The sequence below is a fragment of the Sceloporus undulatus genome, chromosome 6 (assembly GCF_019175285.1).
Source record: "Sceloporus undulatus isolate JIND9_A2432 ecotype Alabama chromosome 6, SceUnd_v1.1, whole genome shotgun sequence".
NCBI lineage: Eukaryota > Metazoa > Chordata > Lepidosauria > Squamata > Phrynosomatidae > Sceloporus > Sceloporus undulatus.
In genome coordinates this window covers 115,446,683-115,466,367 of record NC_056527.1, presented here as the reverse complement: position 1 = coordinate 115,466,367, position 19,685 = coordinate 115,446,683, and the positions used below count along the sequence as shown (strand labels likewise).

General features: G+C 43.2%; 2 protein-coding genes across 2 annotated transcripts in view; both read left to right on the top strand.

The window, feature by feature from the left end:
• Positions 1–350: 350 nt before the first annotated feature.
• On the top strand, positions 351–9,701 carry LOC121935493 (magnesium-dependent phosphatase 1-like). The gene is made up of 8 exons (XM_042477079.1): positions 351–378; positions 1,445–1,678; positions 2,687–2,734; positions 3,883–3,943; positions 5,495–5,605; positions 6,852–6,959; positions 8,331–8,416; positions 9,535–9,701. The coding sequence occupies exons 3-8, from the start codon at positions 2,698–2,700 to the stop codon at positions 9,612–9,614; spliced, it is 483 nt and encodes a 160-aa protein (XP_042333013.1). The 5' UTR covers positions 351–378; positions 1,445–1,678; positions 2,687–2,697; the 3' UTR covers positions 9,615–9,701.
• A 2,307-nt stretch (positions 9,702–12,008) lies between these two features.
• The window catches only part of TM9SF1 (transmembrane 9 superfamily member 1), a 28,547-nt gene continuing 20,870 nt past the window's right edge, over positions 12,009–19,685 (top strand). The window contains exons 1-6 of the mRNA XM_042473908.1: positions 12,009–12,099; positions 13,343–13,492; positions 16,798–16,975; positions 17,603–17,717; positions 18,358–18,481; positions 19,537–19,609. Coding sequence (XP_042329842.1) covers positions 12,069–12,099; positions 13,343–13,492; positions 16,798–16,975; positions 17,603–17,717; positions 18,358–18,481; positions 19,537–19,609 — 671 coding nt within the window. The 5' untranslated portion in view covers positions 12,009–12,068. The remainder of the gene's footprint in view (positions 12,100–13,342; positions 13,493–16,797; positions 16,976–17,602; positions 17,718–18,357; positions 18,482–19,536; positions 19,610–19,685) is intronic.

The following is a 19,685-nucleotide window of genomic DNA, read 5'->3' as shown; positions in this document are numbered from 1 at the left end:
ACAATCGATGAGACCCCAAAGTCTTTAGTGAAAAGCCATGTTGTTGATAACTATATACCCTATAGTTAGTGGAGGAGGGTGAGAGCAAGTAATAATAATTCTGCCCCCCCCCCATTAATTCTTCCTTCACTCTCCAAATTTCTAGCATTGCAATAAGGTAAACCTTCAATTGATCTTTCAGAAATGCAGTGTGAGAGGAGCAAGCAAAGGTAGCAAAGAGCAGAGCACAGCAAATGCAAAGGATCTGAGACAAACTGAATCTCAGAGGCTTTTATCTTGCAAATAGAATTTAAAGTTTCTTTTCTTCACTGAATCTCCCAGCATCCACAGGGCCAGAAGGAGAGGCCAACCTACATGAATAACCATACCATCTGAACTGTGAGCAACGAAAATAAAACACAGGCCTATGAGTTATGGCTAATATTTTCAATGTTTATTCTCCTCCTGTATGGTTTTTAACACTTTGCCTGATGAAGAAGGCAGAGGAGCTTCAAAAGCTTGCAACATATATTTGATGCTTTTTGGTCGGTCAAAAAAGATACCACTCTTTTGTGGATTTTGGATGATGCAATACTTTTTGTTCAGATATGCTTTTAAAACTTAAAGAGCATCCTGAGGGTGTTGCACTGTTTTAAAGTGTATGGATTTTAAGCACTTTTATCTTTTTAAATTGTATTCTATTTTTAAACAAATGATCGGATTGAATATTGTAATGGTTTAATTCTGTTTTGATGTTACTTTTGTAAGTTTGATTGTCACTTTTGTAAGTTTTTAACTGTACTGTGCTTTCAAACTGTAAGCCGCTTTGAGTCCTGATGGGGGATTATTATTATTATTATTATTATTATTATTACTACTACTACTACTGGTATTATTATTTGCTATATGACCAACATGGCTATTCCTGGATGAGTTCTAGATGTGAATGATTTTCACTGTCTTATTCTCGAAAGTACTAGAAATTTGGGGACTGATGGAAAAAATTTAATGCAGGGGGCAGAAGTCTAATTTAGGGGAGGTTTGTTTCTTGTATTGAAAATCTGGTGCAACATTGCACAGCCCGACTTGTTTTATTGCTTTCCAAGTATCACTCAATAGATCTGCTTTGAATGAAATTTCTCCCTCTGGTCTTGTTGTGTTGCTGCGCTCCAAAGTGAAGCTCATTTTGTGAAACATATCTGGGGGTAGTTGTGTTGCCCGTATAGCAAAGTACTATCCAAAATCAACAAAACAGTGTACCTTGATTGGCACATTGCACATGCTGCAAACTTTCAAAGCCATAGTACATTCACATCCCAAATGTACAAAACAGCAATGTTGTGGATGTTGTCTTAAGTTCAGATGGCATGGAAGGGTCTTTGTGCATCATTTTGTTGTTAAGTAGGTGAGCTGTGCTGGCAGTAGTATATACAGTATATAATTTCCGTTGTTTCCTCTGGGACAGAAGGAGTTAACCGGTGAGGCCTGGAACTGTCTGGCAGTAATTCTGCTTCTGTAGCTGCAGAACCACGTGTTCCAGGAAGCAGCAAGACTAGAGAGGGATTAACAGGGACAGAAAAGGAGGAAACAGACCCAGCCTGACATCCAGCCCTAGTCTTCCTGGAGGACCACATTCAACCATCCAGATCCACTTGCTCTCAGGAAGAAAGCCAGGATTTGATACCAGGGTGCAGAAAAGGTACTTTAGTGCTCAGCACTTAAAATGGGGACGGATTTTGTTTTGGAATCCATGTGCAAAAGTTTTCGTTTAGGATCAGGGTGCATAAGTGTGCTCTCTTGGTATCGGGTGCATAGGTTTTCAGATGTCAACATAGAGGGGATGCACATGCAGGGCCCTTTGTTACTTGAGCTGAATCTGCCACCCCAAAATGTACCCCAAAGTCCTGTCTGATGGTACCACTGCAACCACAACTTTGTGGATTGCAAAACAGAGTAGATTGATTGGATCAGAAGGGGCACCCAAAAGGTGTCTAGTCTGAACCCTTGTCATTGCAGGAATCCATCACTAAAGGGCTGCTGAAGCTGTACATTTCTATACCACTTATAGTGAAACTCAGCACTCTCTAAGCAGCTTACAATCTGTAAGGCAATTGCCCCCAACAAGATGGGTACTCATTTTACTGACCTATGAAAGGATGGAATGAAGGCTGAGTCAACCTGGGAGCCCTGGCATCAAACTCACAACCTTGTGGCTGCAGTGCCAGCATTTAACTACTGTGCCACCAGAACTCTCTAGAAAAATCAGAAGGGACACCATTTTACTATGACATTTTATATAATGGGACTTGAGCATCCACAGATGTTGGTATCCAGAAGGGGTCCTGGAGCCAAACTCCAGTGGATACCAAGTGCCCACAGTACATAATGATGTACCTTGGCAGTGGAACCCATGTTGAAACATGAACTTCCTTTATGTTTTGTATACAGCTTAAGCATATGACCTGAAGGTAATATTATACATAATAATTGTAATAATTTTGTGCACAACACACTGAACCTGTACACTGTATCAAAAATCAAAGGTGTCATTAACTCAGCCTCCCATGGTGACAATTTTGGATTTCGAAATTCCAGATAAGGGAGACTCAATCTCTTTCTGTGTGTGTATGTGTGTACACACACACACACACACGCACAATTTAGAAAGTGACCTGACCCCCTTCTCTTTGTGTGCTGCTTCATTTAGGTAGACAGAAGATGACCAAAAAGCCTTCACTGGTGGTGTTTGACCTAGGTGAGTCTTGCTGCAGGGACAACAAAAAGTCCATGTTTTGTTTCAGATACTTTTGTGGCTTTTGTCTAAAGCTGTGAGAAAGAGGAAAGCCATCAGCCACGTTGGAGTCACACATTTGAAGTGGTCTGGTTTCCGAGTAGACATAGGTAGTGTTGCGGCAGACATTCATCCATTTGTGGAATGGATGGGGAGGATGGTAGTACTGATCTTCCCTTCCCTACACACACACACACACACACACACACAAACAGAAACCTCCCAAAAAACCAGAAGTGCTGTCCAGATGAATTGTAAACTGTGCCAGTTTCCCTGAAGTTAGGGAACAAGAATCTTGTAACACCATGTTCCCAGAAGCTGGTGCCCATTCATATATATTGTGCTGCAACACACAGAATTCTCTACTGGATGGTTCTGGGAGTTGAAGTCCAACACATATGAAGGGTTACCAGGTTCTGGGAAGGTTAAATTAAATCAGCAGTAGACAACATTAGTGCTCCAGATGTTATTTTGGCCAACAGTTCCTATTAGCCCTAGCATACATAGTTCATTGTAAGGTATGATGGGAGTTGCAATTCCAAAACTAGGGAGGGGACATAGTTGCCTATCCCTGGCTTAAAGCTCACCTGCCAAGAAGTGGGGATATGTTTCAGCATAACAAAGAGTTCCTACTTCAGCATTACTATTTCTGTTTTTCATTAGCCTCTTATTTATTTATTGGTTATATTTATACCTCCCATTTCCTTCAGGGAGATCTAGGCAACTTACTTGGTCCTCTCTGCCGTGTTTATCATCACAACAACCCTATGAGGTAGGTTAGGCTGACAGACAGTGACAGGTCTGAGTTGACCTAATAACCTTCATGGCCAAGCAAGGATTTGAACCCTAGCCTTGCCAGTCCCAGTCCAACACTCAGACCATTGTACCACACAGCCTTAGCCCAGGTTTAACAAGTGATGCTTTTTTTCTAGTGTCCCTTGAATTGTTTGTATTGACTAGCTGATTGATTATAGGCATAAAAGCCATAGATTCTATAGAATCTGCCTGGAGAGGAGTTCAGCCTTTGGAGTTAGAAGAAATCTTAATAGTCTGCGATAAAATTTTGACTAGGGAAGGAATTAAAAGTGAATTGATCTATGTATCCCATGCAGATTATACCCTGTGGCCATTTTGGGTTGACACCCACGTTGATCCTCCATTTCGGAAAAGCAGGTAAACTAAAACGGGTGGGTGAGTATGTCTATGACTTTGTTATTTCTTAACCAGGGTTGGCACATGGGGTGTTCGCCTATTAAAGCTGCTATTAAAAAGGGGTGGGAGTCACTCCAGCAAAATGGTATGATCCTAAAAAGAGAAATATGGAATGTATCCACATTATGCAGTTATGGTGGTTTGATACCACCTTAACTGCCAGGATCCCATTCTATGGGGTCTTGGGATCTGTAGTTTCTTGGGTTCTAGTCTACTCCCCTGCACTGCATTTCCCAAGGTACCTTGAGAAGAAGGATTTAAGTGAGAAATGTAGCATTTTTTGCCAGAGAGCTGTGAACTGGAGATTTTTAAATACCTTATCAGACTACAAATCCCAAGATTTCATAGGCCGCAGAGTTAAAAGTGGCATCCTCTATAATGGTGTGATATAGGCTGCATCTACACTGCAAAATGAATGCAGCTTGATACCATTTTAACTGACATGGCTCAATGCTATGGAATTCTAGAATTTTGCTATTCGGGTAGATTTTTATCCTTCTCTGTCAGAGAGCTGTGGTGCCACATCAAACTACAAGTCCCAGGATTCCATAGCATTGAGCCGTGGCAGTTAAAGCGATGCCTGATTTATTTCTGCAATGCACATGCAATCCAGGTCCAAAGTCTTAAGGATGCCCTGCCAGTTTTCCCTTTAAAATAGGTCAAACTACAATTCCCCCCTGGCTTTGCATGACAGCTGTTGTAGTACAAGACGTTTGGAAGGCATTAGGTTGGGGAAAGCTTTCCCAACTAGCACTTTCCTTTCTCTTGAGCCACACGGAGTGGCTGCCCATGGTGATGCAATGGTGAGCGGCTTGGAGAACTCTGCACCAGTTCAGAGGAACACTTGTCTTAATATTTATGTATTTAATTAATATATTTGTGTTCTGCCAAAGACTCAAGGTGGTTAAGAATATATTTTTAAAAAGACATACTTCAAAATGACTACCCTTAAATAATCCTTAAGTAATTAAACATTTGGTGTATTGGTTTTAAGGTTGAGGGGAAGAAATGAAAACAAAGGGAAGGATGTGCAAGAGGGCTTGAATAAGTCACAAAGGGATGCATCATGACCCAAGGAAAAAGGAATGATGCTTGTAGAGATGCAGGTGACCACAAAAATAAGCATGGTTCGTTTCTGACTTATGGTGACCCTATCATGGGGTTTTCTGAAGCTGAGAGTGTGTGCACCTTGCCCAAGGTCACCCTTTGGGTTTCTATGGCTGGGCAGAAAATCGAACCCTGGTCCCCAGAGTCGTAGTCCAATGCTCAAACCACTATGTCATGCTGGCACATGTGGTTATCACTTGTTTTATTCATAAAAGGGTGTCTAGCTTTAAAATCTGTAGAGCAGGCAGGTACACAATAGGTGCAGTTTTTCTTCCGTTGTGCTCTGGGCCAAGCTGGACCTGATGAGTTTCTGCCTGTCGTATTTAGAGTCACAAGAGTTTTCCTCCTCCCCTTAACAAAATAGGAAAGCCGCAAATATGTGAATTTTGTCTCTGCTCCTCCCAGCGATGGCTCAATACAGGACCGGAATGGGCAGCTTGTGAATCTCTACCCCGAAGTGCTGGCTGTGCTGGAGCGGTTACACAGCCAAGGGACCCCTATGGCTGCTGCTTCACGGTGAGTCGCAATCCAGTCTCCTCTCAGCTGCGTTTGGACTGCAGTCCCCAGCATTCCTCCCCATTGGCTATGCTGGCAAAGGCTGCTGGGACATGCAATCCAACAATATCTGGGAGGCCACATGGTTCCCATCCCTGATACTGACAAAATTAATTATTGCATTAGCTTTTGGGGGTTATAGTCCAATGTGTGTCCATGTTTCTGCCTCCACCATAAGAGCATGAAACCTATATCTCTGTTGTTTCAGTTGTAAAATAGATTGGTGAATTTTAGTTAATTAAAATCTATCCATAGACTAAAGCAGTGCTTAAATCTGATATGGGGAAATGGCAGTGTTTTTCCCCAGCGTACCAGAGACTGGTGCTATATTTTGCCCATGGCCAACCACTGTTTATTTCTTTCCTGAAAGCTTTCCAAGTACCAGCAGCCGATGGCTTGCAGACAAGCACAGGTCTATGGATGACCATTTTAAATAACACTGATGAACTGTACCAAGTGTAGACTTGTCTTTAATAAATGCTGGAGATAGGTCTGAAAGGCTGCTACCACACTGCAGAATTAATAAAATTTGACAGCACTTTAAGTGTCATGGTTTTATCTTGTGGAATCCTGGGATTTGTAGTATGTTTTGGGATCAGAGTACTCTGACAGCAGAGGCTAAATAGCTCACAAAACTACGAACACCAGAATTCCAGAGCATTGAGCCATGGCAACTAATATGGTGTTAAACTGCATTCATTCTGCAATGTGGCAGCAGCTGGAGAGTCATTTCTTCATAGGGCCTTCATAGATACCATCATTCGATTCTTCCTTGTGCAAGGCCATCAGTATCTTCAAACAATGAAAAACTGGGGTGGGGGACATTCGTGTACCTGTTATATGCGGAAAGGAGAATTAAAGACAGGATAAAAGTTTAGAGGCAGAGAATGATAATGAATTTTCTACTGTGTCCATCACTTAGATTGCATCAACACTGCAGAATTAATTCAGTTTGACATCACTTTAACTACCATGTCTCAGTGCTATTCTGAATTCTGAGATTTGTAGCTTCTTGAGATATTTTGCCTGCTCTGTCAGAGCGCTCTGGTGCCACAACAGCTACAAATCCCAGGATTCCATACTGTTGAGCCATGGAAATTAAAGTGGGGTCAAACTACAGTAGTTCTGCAGTGTGGCAGACATCCATGCTAAGTGAATTCAACTATTTATTCCTTAACTTGCCCTCGACCCCTCTCTTTTTCCCCAGGACAGGTGAAATCCGTGGGGCTACCCAGCTCTTAGATCTCTTTGGCATCAATTGTTACTTCCACTACACACAGATCTACCCAGGCAGTAAAGTGACCCATTTCCAAAGGTAAGCCCTAGCTGATCTTGCCTCAGGGTCCTCAATATCCCGTAAAAATCCCAAATATATCCCTCCTCCTCCTCCTCCTCCTCTGTTACTAATTATATTCCCCACCAAATACATCTGAGGAAGTAGACTTAAGCTTATGCTGCCAACTTCTTTCTTTAGTTAGTCTCAAAGGTGCTACAAGATCCCTCTGCATACTGATTCTACAGACTAACATGGCCATACCTTTACATTCCCCATAGTGCTTCTGCCAGGTTTTTTGTTTTTTTAATCTTCCTCCATTTTATCCTCATAAGATCGAGGCTGGAACCTCTGAATGACATCTTGTCAGGAAAATCTGTTACTAAATTTGTGGTCTGAATCAAAATGGAAGATAAAGAGGAGTTGGTGGCTGAGAAACCAAGCTCTGAAAGGGTCTGTTGAGGGACAGTTAACTTGGAGAAAAGGAGACGTGGGATGAGATATGAGGGTGACCAAAATAGTGAAAAGTCTGGAAAGCATCAAGCCCTATGAGGAGCGGCTTAGGAGCTGGGTATGTTTAGCCTGGAGGAGAGAAGGTTAAAGGATGACATGGTAGCCATGTTTAAATATTTGTCATCTTGGAGATGGAGCAAGCTTGTTTTCTGCTGCTCCACAGACTAGGACATGGAGCAATCTACAGGAAAAGAGATTCCACTAAAACATTAGGAAGAACGTCCTGACTGTAAAAGCTGCTTGCCAGCAGAAGACATTGCCTCACAGTGTTGCGGAGTCTCCTTCTTTGGAGGTTTTTATAAACAGCGGCTGGATGGCCATTTGTCACAGGGAGTGCTTTGATTGTGGCTTCATTCATGGCAGTGAGTTGGACTGGATGGCCTTTGGGGTATCCTCCAACTCTATGGAGTTTATCCCATGAATATCCTGGAGAAATCGCGTAATTACACAAAACAATTTCACACAATGTCATACAAAACCTGCCATTAAAGTGATCACAAAGAAGCATTAACATGCATCTTTTTATGCATCTTTTTACTTTTGGGATTTAAGCATCAATGCATTTCCAATACCATTTTATTTGCACAGTTGCTTATGATAATCATTCACGCAATTACTTGCCATTTTCGCTTTATTTGTGGGATGCTTTAAATGTGCTTTAATCTCTCTTTAATTCCAAAACTAGTTCCAGTGTGATAAACTTCTATGAATCTATGATAGCTCATCTTTCAATATCTAAAGGGTTGTCATGTAGAAAATGGAGCAAGCTTGTTTTCTGCTGCTCTAGAAGTTAAGACCCTCATCCTGTCCTCGCCAAACAAAATATATATAGAGAGAAACACAAAGATGAAGAGGCTGGGGGCAGGATCTCTCACTCCTGTCTTGTCTTCTTTTCCTCAGGTTGTCTCAAGAGAGCGGGATTCCCCTCTGCGAGATGCTCTTCTTTGATGACGAAAACCGCAACATCTACGACGTCAGCAAATTAGGTACTTGGAGTAGCGTGCGCATGGCTCTCTGATAACCTTCACCTCTGTTTCTCAAGAGATGTCCTGTCTGTGTCATTCAGAGATGAAGGGGCTGCATGAATACACCTGGATTAAAGTATACCGGGATGGATTTCTTTGGCATGAAGGAATAAGCTGCTTTATATCCACCATTATCAGGACATCTAGTGTTGTTTATTGCAGGGATGGGAATCCTGTGTCCCTATAGATGTTCTTGGATTGCAACTCCCAACAGAAGTGACCAGCACATCTGAGGAATGATGGAAGTTGCAGTCCCACAATATCCGGAGGATCACAAGAATCCCACCTCTTAAGAGGTGGGAAAGTGTGAAAGGCCAAAGGACTGCATTAGGCCCCAGGAGGCCTTGAAGTGTTGTATCCCCTTTTTGCCCTCAAATGCTCTCTGGGGTTATGGGTGGGGGGCATTTTTGCCAACTGTTCCCACACCCACCCATGAGGCCATTTTAGGCCCGGGTGACTTCTGGTCACTTTCAGTTGTCAAAAACAGGCCTTTCCTAGGCCCAAAACGGCTGATGGGAACCTGAGAACATGGCAAGAATATCCCTCAGGGGCATTTAGAGACATTTTTTAAAAAGTTATTTTCTTTTGCAAGGAGTTTTGGAGGCAGAGGTGCAGCCCTCAAAGGTCCCCAGGGTAGTGGGGGTAATGCAGGCCCCCACCCCTACTTTAATAGGCTAGGATTTTTGAGGCCTTCCAGATGTTAGTTTTTGAAGAGTGCAAAAATGGTCACTGTCCAAGGGTACATCTATACTGTAGAAATAATGCAGTTTGACACCACTTTTAACTGCCATGGCTCCATCCTACAGAATCCTAGGATTTGTAATTTTGTAAGGCCCCAGCCCTCTGGCAGAGAAAGCAAAAGACCTTGTAAAACTACAAATCCCAGGATCCCATGGGATGGAGCTTTAGCACTTAAAGTGGTGTCAAAGTGAATTATTTCTACAGTGTAGCTGCTTCCCCGTGGGGTTGCCCACCTCTGGCCTAGCCATTGCCTGACTGGACATTCAAAGGGTCTGAGCTGTGGAAAGGCTGAGAAGGAAATACTAGATTAATTCCCCCCCCCAATTTTCTCACAACAGGAGTCACATGCGTCCTTGTCCCCAGCGGCATGAATCTTTCCCTCCTCGACCGCGGCCTGGAAGCCTTTGCGAATTCCTGAATGTTGTCAGAAGCTTGGCGTCTCCTCTTCTTGTGTGCCAAGGTGTTTAGATGCTACAAATAAACCATACGGGTGTTTTTCTCTGCAGTTCACTTATATATCTGTATATCTATCTGTGAACAGCCGGAGGTGGTCATGGGTGTCTTTCAGATGTGTTACTTTCCTTGATGTCATCCACAAAGCCTCACGCAAGTCCAAGACTGAAGTCAAGAGAAAAAGCATAGCATTTCTACAGCTTTCTCTATCTTTCCTGGCAGAACACCAGGAGAACATAAAAGTTTCATTGCCTGACCTGATGCCAGGTTCTGTGGCACATGGAAGCTGGCCTGCTGCTATTGTTCCCCCTTATGGGAAGCCCATCAAAGAGATTGCATTACAGGTTGAGTCTCCCTTATCCGAAATGCCTGGGTCAAGATGTGTTTTGGATTTTGTTTTGGGTTTGTTTGTTTTTTGGATTTTGGCATATTTGCATATACAGTACATAAGGAGATATCTGGGAGATGAGACCATGATTTCTAAACATGAAATTGATTTATGTTTCATGTATGGACCAAGTTTGTTCCTGAGGCTAGCACAGATTCAGATTCAAACTACAGGAAAAGAGGTTCCACCTAAACATTAGGAGGAACTCTCTGACAGTAAGAGATGTCCAACAGCTGGACACAGCTGCCTGGTTATTCACAGGATAACAACACTTTAATCACTTTTCATCACGACGTCGTGTGAAAACCATTAGCGCAATTGTCACGGGATATTCCTGGGATAATTGTGCTTTGAGCGCGACGTCATGTGAAAATCTTAATCACAAAGGCACTATTTTGATAGTTTAATCACCGTTTATGCTTCCAATTGTCTCTGTGTGATAAACTCATAGGAAGTATTTGAGCCAAGAGAGGTCTTTGAAATGACAGACAAAAGAACTAAGGTCCAAAACACACTGCAGAAATATCCAGTTTGAGACCGCTTCAACTGCCCTGGCTCAGTGCTAGGGAATCCTGGGAATTGTAGTTTCTTGTGGCACCTGAGAAGGCTCAGTGCCTCACAAAACTACAAAATTCCCTAGCATTCAAGGCTTGAAGACTGGTGTCATCAGGAAAGATGTGGCTGTTCCAAAATGAGATGTTAATGGGGCAACTCTGAAGCCCAAAAAACGCTATACTTGGCATCCAGATGGCATAAACCATAAAAGATAAGGTATAAACAAACCTAACCATCATCATCATCATTTATTATCAATGGAAAACTGAAATATAAAATTAAAAACAACATCCAAAAGGAATATAAAGAAATCTAACCCACGGTTGCTGGCAGTCTCCCTTGACCCAACATTTGCTTTTGCTTTCCTCTGTTGTTATATTTGGGGATTTGTAGTTTTACAGGGTCTTTAGCCTTCCGTGCCAAAGAGGGCTGGTGCCTCACCAAACTACAAATCCCAGGATTCCAGAGGATGGAGCCGCAGGACTTAAAAGTGGTGTCAAACTGCATCATTTCCACAGTGCAGATGCACCCTAAAAGGACAGCCCTGTAGTGTTTTATAGGGATTTGCGTTTGGTGGGTTTTACCTATACAGTTTGATACTACTTTCCATGTTACAGAATCCTGGGATTTGTAGGCTTTTTTGAGGGAGGGTGAACTAACACCATCCTTCTTTGGTAGAGAAGGCTAAAGACCCTGTAAAACTACAAATCCCAGGATTCCATAGGATGGAGCTAGAGCAGTTAAAAGTGTCAAAGTGCATTATTTCTACAGTGTAGATGCACCTGCCTTGATTATCTTTGATATATAAAAATGGATACAAAAATAGATATAAATAAAATTATTATTATTATTATTATTATTATTATTACTATTATTACTATTACTATTATTATTATTCAGGGCTTTTGAAATTCTTAATTATTGAAAGGACTCCAGTCCAAAATGTGTCTCTGAGTGTTATTTACGGACACTGTTCCTTTAAGAGAAGGTGGGGGGGCGAGAGAGAAGAGAGGGGATGACGTCACGTCATATGATGTACTGTATTTTTCTCTGCTCTCCAAGGCCCTGCCCCGCCCATGCTGACGTCACGTGCCCAAGGCAGGGCCAAAGAGATACAAACAAAAGACAGACCTATGTATCCTATATACTTCCGGTTTTAAGTGACAATGATTGGTGGAAAGGCTCAATGGTATTTTATAAAAGACAAAAGAAACAAGTTCTGTCGAATTCAGTGGAACTTAATTTTCAATAGAGAAAGATATAAGAGATATATATGAACGGCTTCAGGTGCAAGTTCCCCCCTTCCTTGAAATGGCTGCGATGCGATACCTGAGATGATGGGAGAAACCCAAGGTGACTATAGCCCTTGGGGGTGGCCCTTCCCTGTGATCACGTGATGAAGAGGGAATAGGGGGGAGGAGGAGGAGGGTGGGTGAAGCCGGAAGAGGAAACCCAGTGAACTCCCAACCAGGCGAAATGAGTGGTTTGGGGAAGCTTTTCGGGAAGGGTAAGAATATTTTTCCCATTCCCCCCCGGGAAAGAAATGGTATCGCCCAGTCTCCATAGAAAACCGTGAAACGTTTGGTAAAAACCAAATGTTTCACGGGGGGGAGGGAAAAATAGGGACAAAACATGTTAAATGCAGGGAAAGGGGATTGTTCCAAATTTCTTTTCCTTGCGGGGGGGGAGTGGACTGTACCATATTTCCAAATAAAGGTGCCAATGGTTGTGGAGGGCGGGGGAGACCATGACAAATCTAAAGGTGTATCCACACAGCAGAATTAAAGCAGTTTGGCCCCATTTTAATTCTTGTCCTACAGAATCATGGGATGTGTAGTTGGGGGGAGGCACCCTGCCAGACCAGGCTGAAGATCCCCCTCCACCAAAGCTACAAATCCCATGATACAGCAGCTGAAGTGGTATCAAACTGCTTTAATTCCTCACTGTGGACACACCCTCAGTCTGCTTTTCCTAAGTATCTGGTTCTTGGATGGAGGATTACAATATATTTACTTCCATTTTGAGGCAGGGGAAATGGGGGGAAGGCCACCAGTTGGCCCTGGAGCATGATTGAAAATAACAATAACAGTAACAATAACAATACATTGTTTTGCCTGTTGTTTTAAATTGTAAGTAGTTTAATAGTATTTTGCGGGGGGATTGTGAGACATAGGAAAGTATGTTTTAATCTTGCAAGACGTCCCGGTTGTGTTGCACAGAGTGGCGGGATAAAAATAAATGTTGTTGTTGTTGTTATTATTATTATTATTAAACAGAACGTTTGTTTTTACCCCACCATTCCACCTGGATTTAGGCAGCTTACAGCCACAGTAATGCAATACATACAATACAATACAGAATAAACCTCAACATCCCCTCCCTCCCCCTCAACAAACAATATCAACATCATAATAATTAAAAATAATTAAGATACCATACAGTCATTAAAACCAGTATTAAAACACATTAGAGACAGGACAACAGGATTACCTGTTGCCCCATAATCCTCCCTTTTCAGCGTTCTTTTTACTTGAAGGCAAGAGGTTCTAGTAGTCCTTAGGGTTTTGCTTTAGGTACAAGGGCTTGGCTCTTGATCTTAAGGCTTTCCATCATCCCTGGAGGATGGGAACCATAGTCCGACACATCTGGAGATTTTCTCGGTGAGAGAAGGTGTGATTAATGGAATAATAAATTGTAATCTTGTTTCCCCCTTTCCTTTCCTGCCTTGCCCCACGTGTGTTTCATTGCAGGTAAGAAGGCCAAAGCGCCCACCCCGCAGGAGGCCATCCAGAAGCTGCGGGAGACAGAAGAGGTGCTTGTCAAGAAACAAGAATTCCTGGAGCAAAAGATCCAGCAGGAGCTACAGTCGGCCAAGAAACATGGGACCAAAAACAAAAGAGGTAGAGTTGGAAAGGGGACCCCCTGAGGATCATGTGGTACATAGACTCATAGAGTTGGAAGAGACCCAAGGGCCATGCAGGAACTCTCAGTCAAAGGATCCCCATTGACAGATGGCCATCCAGCCTCTGTTTAAATACCTCCAAAGAAGGAGACTCCACTACACTCCGAGGGAGTTTGTTCCACTGTCAAACAGCTCTTACTGTCAGGAAGTTCCTCTTAATGTTATGGTGAAATCTTTTTTCCTGTAGCTTGCATCCATTGCTCCAGGTCCTGTTCTCTGGAGCAGCAGAAAACAAGCTTGCTCCATCCTCCATATGGCACCCTTCAAATACTTAAGCAGGGCTATCATATCACCTTTTAACCATCTCTTCTTCAGGCTAAACATACCCAGATCTCTAAGTCACTCCTCATGGGGCTTGGTGATCTCCAGACCTCTCACCATTTTGGTGTCCCTCCTCTGGACACGCTTGTCCAGCCCTCCATACCAGTGTGGGAATCAGCAGTGAAAAATGAATGTGGGGAAAGTGGTCAAAAGTGGCATGACCCAAAAAAGGAGATGGATTGGATCTTGGAGAGCAACCAACACAATAAGGAAAATTATGCCATCTTAAATTGGGGAGGTGCTAGACAAGTTTGCAGATTGTTTTGAGCACAAACATGTCTAAAGAGACTGCTGTGTTTGGTAGTATGAGAAGAGAGCTGAAATGAACATAGGGGGAGGAAGGCAAAGTGTTTGAAACCAAAGGTCATTCCTCTTCCAGAACTATAGAATAAGGGCAGACAAAGAGCCTCCCTTGAATAGCTTATTTCCTCCTTCCATGGTTGGTGATGGGATATTTGAGAATCACTCAAACTGTCCTAAATCTATGGCAAATTGCCTCTCCTACAAACCTCCAGAAGCAGCAGTACAGCTTTTAAATAGATTGTAAGTCCTCCTGCTCATTGTTTTTAAAAAGCTCTCTTTCAAACAGAAGTGGACCTGTCTGTGTGGCTCCTGGGGGCTCCCAGGGAAAGTGAATTGGCCCCCAGGCTTGACACAGTTGCCCCCTCTGTAATAGAAGCCCAGGCTGTGGGTCCCTGGGGAGAAAGGAAATACTTAATATTTTTTCAGAGAGGAACATGGGGGGAAACCATTTCTCCTGGTTCAGACCAAAGGCCAGTCTAGTCCAATATCTTATCTCTCACCAGAGAGTTTTTTAAAGACTACAACTCCCAGAACACTCTTGGCCCTGCTGGCTTGGAGGTTCCAGAAAGAAACTTCCCCATGCTGTGCCAGCATGGGTAACTCCTAGATGCTTCCCTGGGAGGCCCAGCCCAAGATAGGAAGACAATTGTGGGTTAATGTTTTGCGTAGGAAAGTGAAACTAGCCTGTGATGCAATATTCCCTTGTTAGTAGCTAGCAGCTGAGCCCTTTCTCTCTGTTATAGATATCCCTCAGTTAGGAAAGTACCATAGATGTATTCCTGGGTATTCTGTCCTTAACAGACACAGGCAGAAATGACACGGAAAGAGTAGGGGTAGGGTCTTTCACCACAAAAAAGAAGATAATAAACCAAGAAGGCTTAAAAGCAAAGCAAAACTACATATAGCTCTTTAGAATGGCAGACTTCAAATTCAAGACCTGGCAAATTTCCAAGTTGCGAAAGGGATTCGGGATTCTATTCAGTGTCTCAGCAAACTTTTCTATCCAAAAATAACAAGGTGCATGTCTGAAGTGAAACAAGCATGCCTGGCAACTCATGCATGAAGAAATGAAAACATTTTAAACCTACTAGAAAACAGTTGAAAACATCTTCCAGTATGCATTGAAAGCTTTTTTCCCCCCTTTCGCTTTGTTGTTAACTGCCTTCAAGTCAACTTTGACTTATGGTGACTCTATGAATGAGGAACTCCAAGTCCTCCTATTCTCTCAGTTTCCCTGCTTCGATCTTGCAGATTCGAGGCCGTGGCTTCTCTGATTGAATCCATCCATCTGATATACAGCCTTCCTAATTTCCTCTTGTCCTCAAATTTACCGAGTATTACAGTATTTTCTAAGGAGTCCTTTCTTCTCATGATATGCCCAAAATACAACAACTTTGGATGATTTTGCTTCTGGGGAGAGTACAGGTCTGATTTGCTTGCAGACCAATTTATTGGTCTTTTTAGCAGTTTGTGGTATTTGCGGAACTCTCCTCCAGCACCACATCTCAAGTGCGTTGGTTTTCTTCTTGTTAGCTTTCTTCACTGTCTAGCTCTCCCAACCATACATAGACTCCATGGACCCCAAACTCCACTTTTTTGGACCCAATCTTTGTGGCGGCCCTCAACTACCCCCTTCTTCCCCAGTGCAATTTGTGGCAAATTTCCCCCTGGGACCTTCACACTGATGTAGTGGTTTGCCCCCCCTTGCCTCTCTCTCTTTTATTTTTTATCATTTTCATCTGGAACCATGTTGGGATTCCAAAACATAGCTATGTTAGTCTGAAAAATCAGTGTACAAAGGGACCTTGTAGCACCTTTGAAACTAAATTGAAAAGAAGAAGCTGCTAGCATGAGTTTTTGTTGATAGACAGTAGCTGGGAACATGGAAATAAATGGAAATGTTGTTATGACAGGATGAATTTTGGCCGTCCAAATATTTCTAGACTACATCTCCTGTCATCCCCCAACCACTGGCCATTTTGATTGGGGCTCCTGGGAACTAGAATCTGACCTCTGGAAAGCCAGAGGTTTCTTGCTGTTGGTTTTGATGAGCCACTGCCATCTCTTGATACATAAATGTGCAGTATATAATGACTTACATAGTTATCCATTGTTTGTGGCTGTCGGATTCTCCTTCTGGTCGGTTTGATTTTAAATTTGGTGTCCCAGTTTGACTTCCCTTGAGTGCCAATGCTGTGAAGATGGACTGAGTAGTTGGAAGCAAATGTGCCTGATTTGTGTAATTCCCCTTAGCTTGCATACTTTTAGCCATAGTCATGGAGTTGGAAGTGACTCCTGTGGTCATCTTGTTCAACCCACTACCAATGCAGGAAATGCACAGCTTCATCTGGATTCATTTTCCAGAATGGGGCAGGGTAAGGACACAAGTCCCTGTATCCCAAATCTACTGCAAAATAACTCTTTCATTTGTGATCTTAGTGAGTATGAGTGTAGAAATTTGGAAGTTTTGTTTTCTAAACAATGGCTGAGATTCCCAGGAAGATCAGAGTTCTAAAAGTCAGTTTTGGTGAGGAGTCTGGAGAATGGGACCCAAGGTGGGTTGGGTTTGATTGCTTGGTGGTGCTGCAGCTGATGTTTCCTGTTCCTTCCAAATTCTAGCCGCTCTGCAGGCCCTCAAGAGGAAGAAGCGCTACGAACAGCAACTGGGGCAGATTGACGGCACCCTCTCCACTATTGAGTTCCAACGGGAAGCCCTGGAAAATGCCACCACCAACACCGAAGTGCTCAAGACCATGTCAGATGCTGCCCGGGCCATGAAGGAGGCTCACCAACACATGTGAGTAGCTCCTTGGAATAGTGTTCTGTGTTGACAACTTGTGTCTTTGCTAAGGCAATGCCTTCCCTTCCTAGAAGAGAAGATGAGATTAGAGGTGCCCCTGTTTCAACTGAGAAGCAGAGATAACCCCGCTCCCAATTTTAATAGAATCATACAGTTGGAAGGGGCCCCATGAGTCATTGGATCCAACCCCCATCCTTAGCCATTCCCAGGTTTGGTTAAGAATGCATGGCAGTGGTTTAACTTTTGGTTTAGTTTTAGCATTCTCCAACCCTAGCATTCTCTACATGTGTAGGTGCTGGACTGCAACTCACAACCTCCCCAGCCACCATAGTTTAGGACTGTGGGGAAGATTGAATGTCAGCATCTGAGCATCACACTAGCCATTCTTTCTCACCCATTCAATAAAATAGAATCCTGTTTCCCTTTTGCAATTGGAATTTTGCCAGATCTTGAATTTGAATTCAGCCATTCTAAAGAGCTATAGTTGTTGTTTTAAACATTCTTTGTTTAATATCTTCCTGTGAGGAGCAGAACTTCAGTATTTGAGGTCCTCTCACCCTTTGTTTTTAATGCAGCTGTAAAAGGAGCTCTCTTTACCCCTCTCTCATTCTTCCTCATCTATAGGGACATTGACAAGGTGGATGACTTGATGGCTGAAATTACAGAACAGCAGGATATTGCCCAGCAGATTTCTGATGCCATCTCGAAACCCGTTGGCTTTGGAGACGACGTTGATGAGGTAATGAAGGAAAGCAGTCTTGTGAGAAATTGGCACTGGTTATCTACTTCGGGAGTGGGCAGTAGTGGTCTGTGGGCACTATTTTTTACAGGTTATAGGTACATGCACACTGTAGATTTTTGCTTAAAAAGTAGAATTTCTGCTCTTGGATTACTCCAGGAGCAGCAGTTCTCTAAATCCAGGTACAAGGGCTTGTTTCAATGCAGGGCCACCTTTTCTGTAATTTTTATCAAAACCAGAAATAAAAAATTCCAGTTTTGAGGGCAGGCAGGACAGGAGTGTAGGACAAAGACATTTTTTTCCAATGGTTCCATCCCGCAACCGCTCCTGGGCAGAGAGGGAGCAAACGTGGCCCTTCATTTGCCATGTTCTTAAGAGAGAAAGTGAAAACTGACCTATTCTAACAGACTTTTTGGAATTAACTGCCATGGACTTTTAATAGGGCCTGTTTCATTGATTTTTATCTTCTGTCTGTCAATGGATTTTTAAACAGCTTTATTTCTATATCCTGTTAATTCCTACTTATGTCCCTGTGAACCTGCCTTTTTGGTGGGGGGGGTATTTTTTTTTTTTTTGCAAAGGGTGGGCATGAGATAAATGTTTGTGACCACATTTGCCACTTTCTCTTTGCAAACATAAGGATGAACTGCTCGCAGAGCTGGAGGAGATGGAACAGGAAGACCTGGACAAGGAGCTGTTGAATGTCGGGGAACCCACCCCAGAACTTCCCAGTGTGCCTGCCTCTCGCATTCCTAGTGTACCAGGTATGATGGAACAGAAGGCGGCAATAGAGCACCCAGTGGGTCTCAAAGCTACTTAACATCACATTAGATGCCCTTCTGCTTGCCTGTTTTGCTGTGGTCACAGCCAAACTCAGGAAAGATGCTGTTTTGGACTACAGTTCCCAGACTCCCCTAGCAAGCACAGTCACTGGTTCAGTTTGGTTTACAGCAGTGAGAAAAAAAATAGGGCTCATTTTAATACTCAAAAAGGAAAGGCCCTTTCACACTGCACAATTATAGTTCTATATTTTCACTCTTAACTACCATGGAAACATCATACAGAATCCTGTTATTTGCAATTTAGGCTGAAAACAGACGGCCCAAAGGGCTCTGTGCCACCCCTTTCCTTGCCAGATCGGGGTGTGGCAACCACATGCCATGGCCCCAATCTGGCGTTTTTCCAGCCCCAAAAGAAGTGGCAAAATGCTACTCCTTTTTGGGGTGGAAAAAGCCACCCTTGCTGTGGCAGTGGTGGCTCTTCCATGTTTCTTCAGCACAGCATGTGTAAACGCAGTGCTGCAGAAACATCGTGATGCTGCCTGCTGTCTGCGGGCAGGCTGTGTGATGCCACTTTGGGGGCTGAGTCGAGGGCAATGGGAGCCATGCCCCCACTCCACCCCGACACCGGCTTTTCTTTCCAGTCTGTACAGCCCCTTAGAGAGGCAGAGAATTCAGAGCAGCACACAAAACAACACATTTATAGGATGTAGCCCTGACAATTACAGTAGAGTTACAGTGCTGTAATTCTATAGTGTGTCTAAGCCCCTAAAAGAGGAGAGGCTGTTGGTAACCATATCTGTGGGGCTTGGGAAAGTTCCTTTGGGGGACTACAACTCCCAGAATGATTCTGGAAGTTAATAGTCCAAAGAAACAGCATTTCCAAACTTGGCTTATTTAGGGGTACACCTAGGAGGAATTTATAGGAAAGCTTAGTTGAGATGTCAGGTAGGGACCCACAAGAATGATTAGAAGTGGAATTGGAGTGAGAAGTTTTTATTTTAATTTTTCTCCCTTCCTGGTGTTTTTTCACCCACCAGCCTCCAAAATGCCAGCAGGTGCTCTGGAGGACGACGACGATGAAGACATGAAGCAACTTGCCGCCTGGGTCTCGTGATGTATTGTGGGAAACAGACCACCTTCCCTCTCTCTCTGCTATTTTTTGGGGGAAGAATGGAGGTGGAAAGGA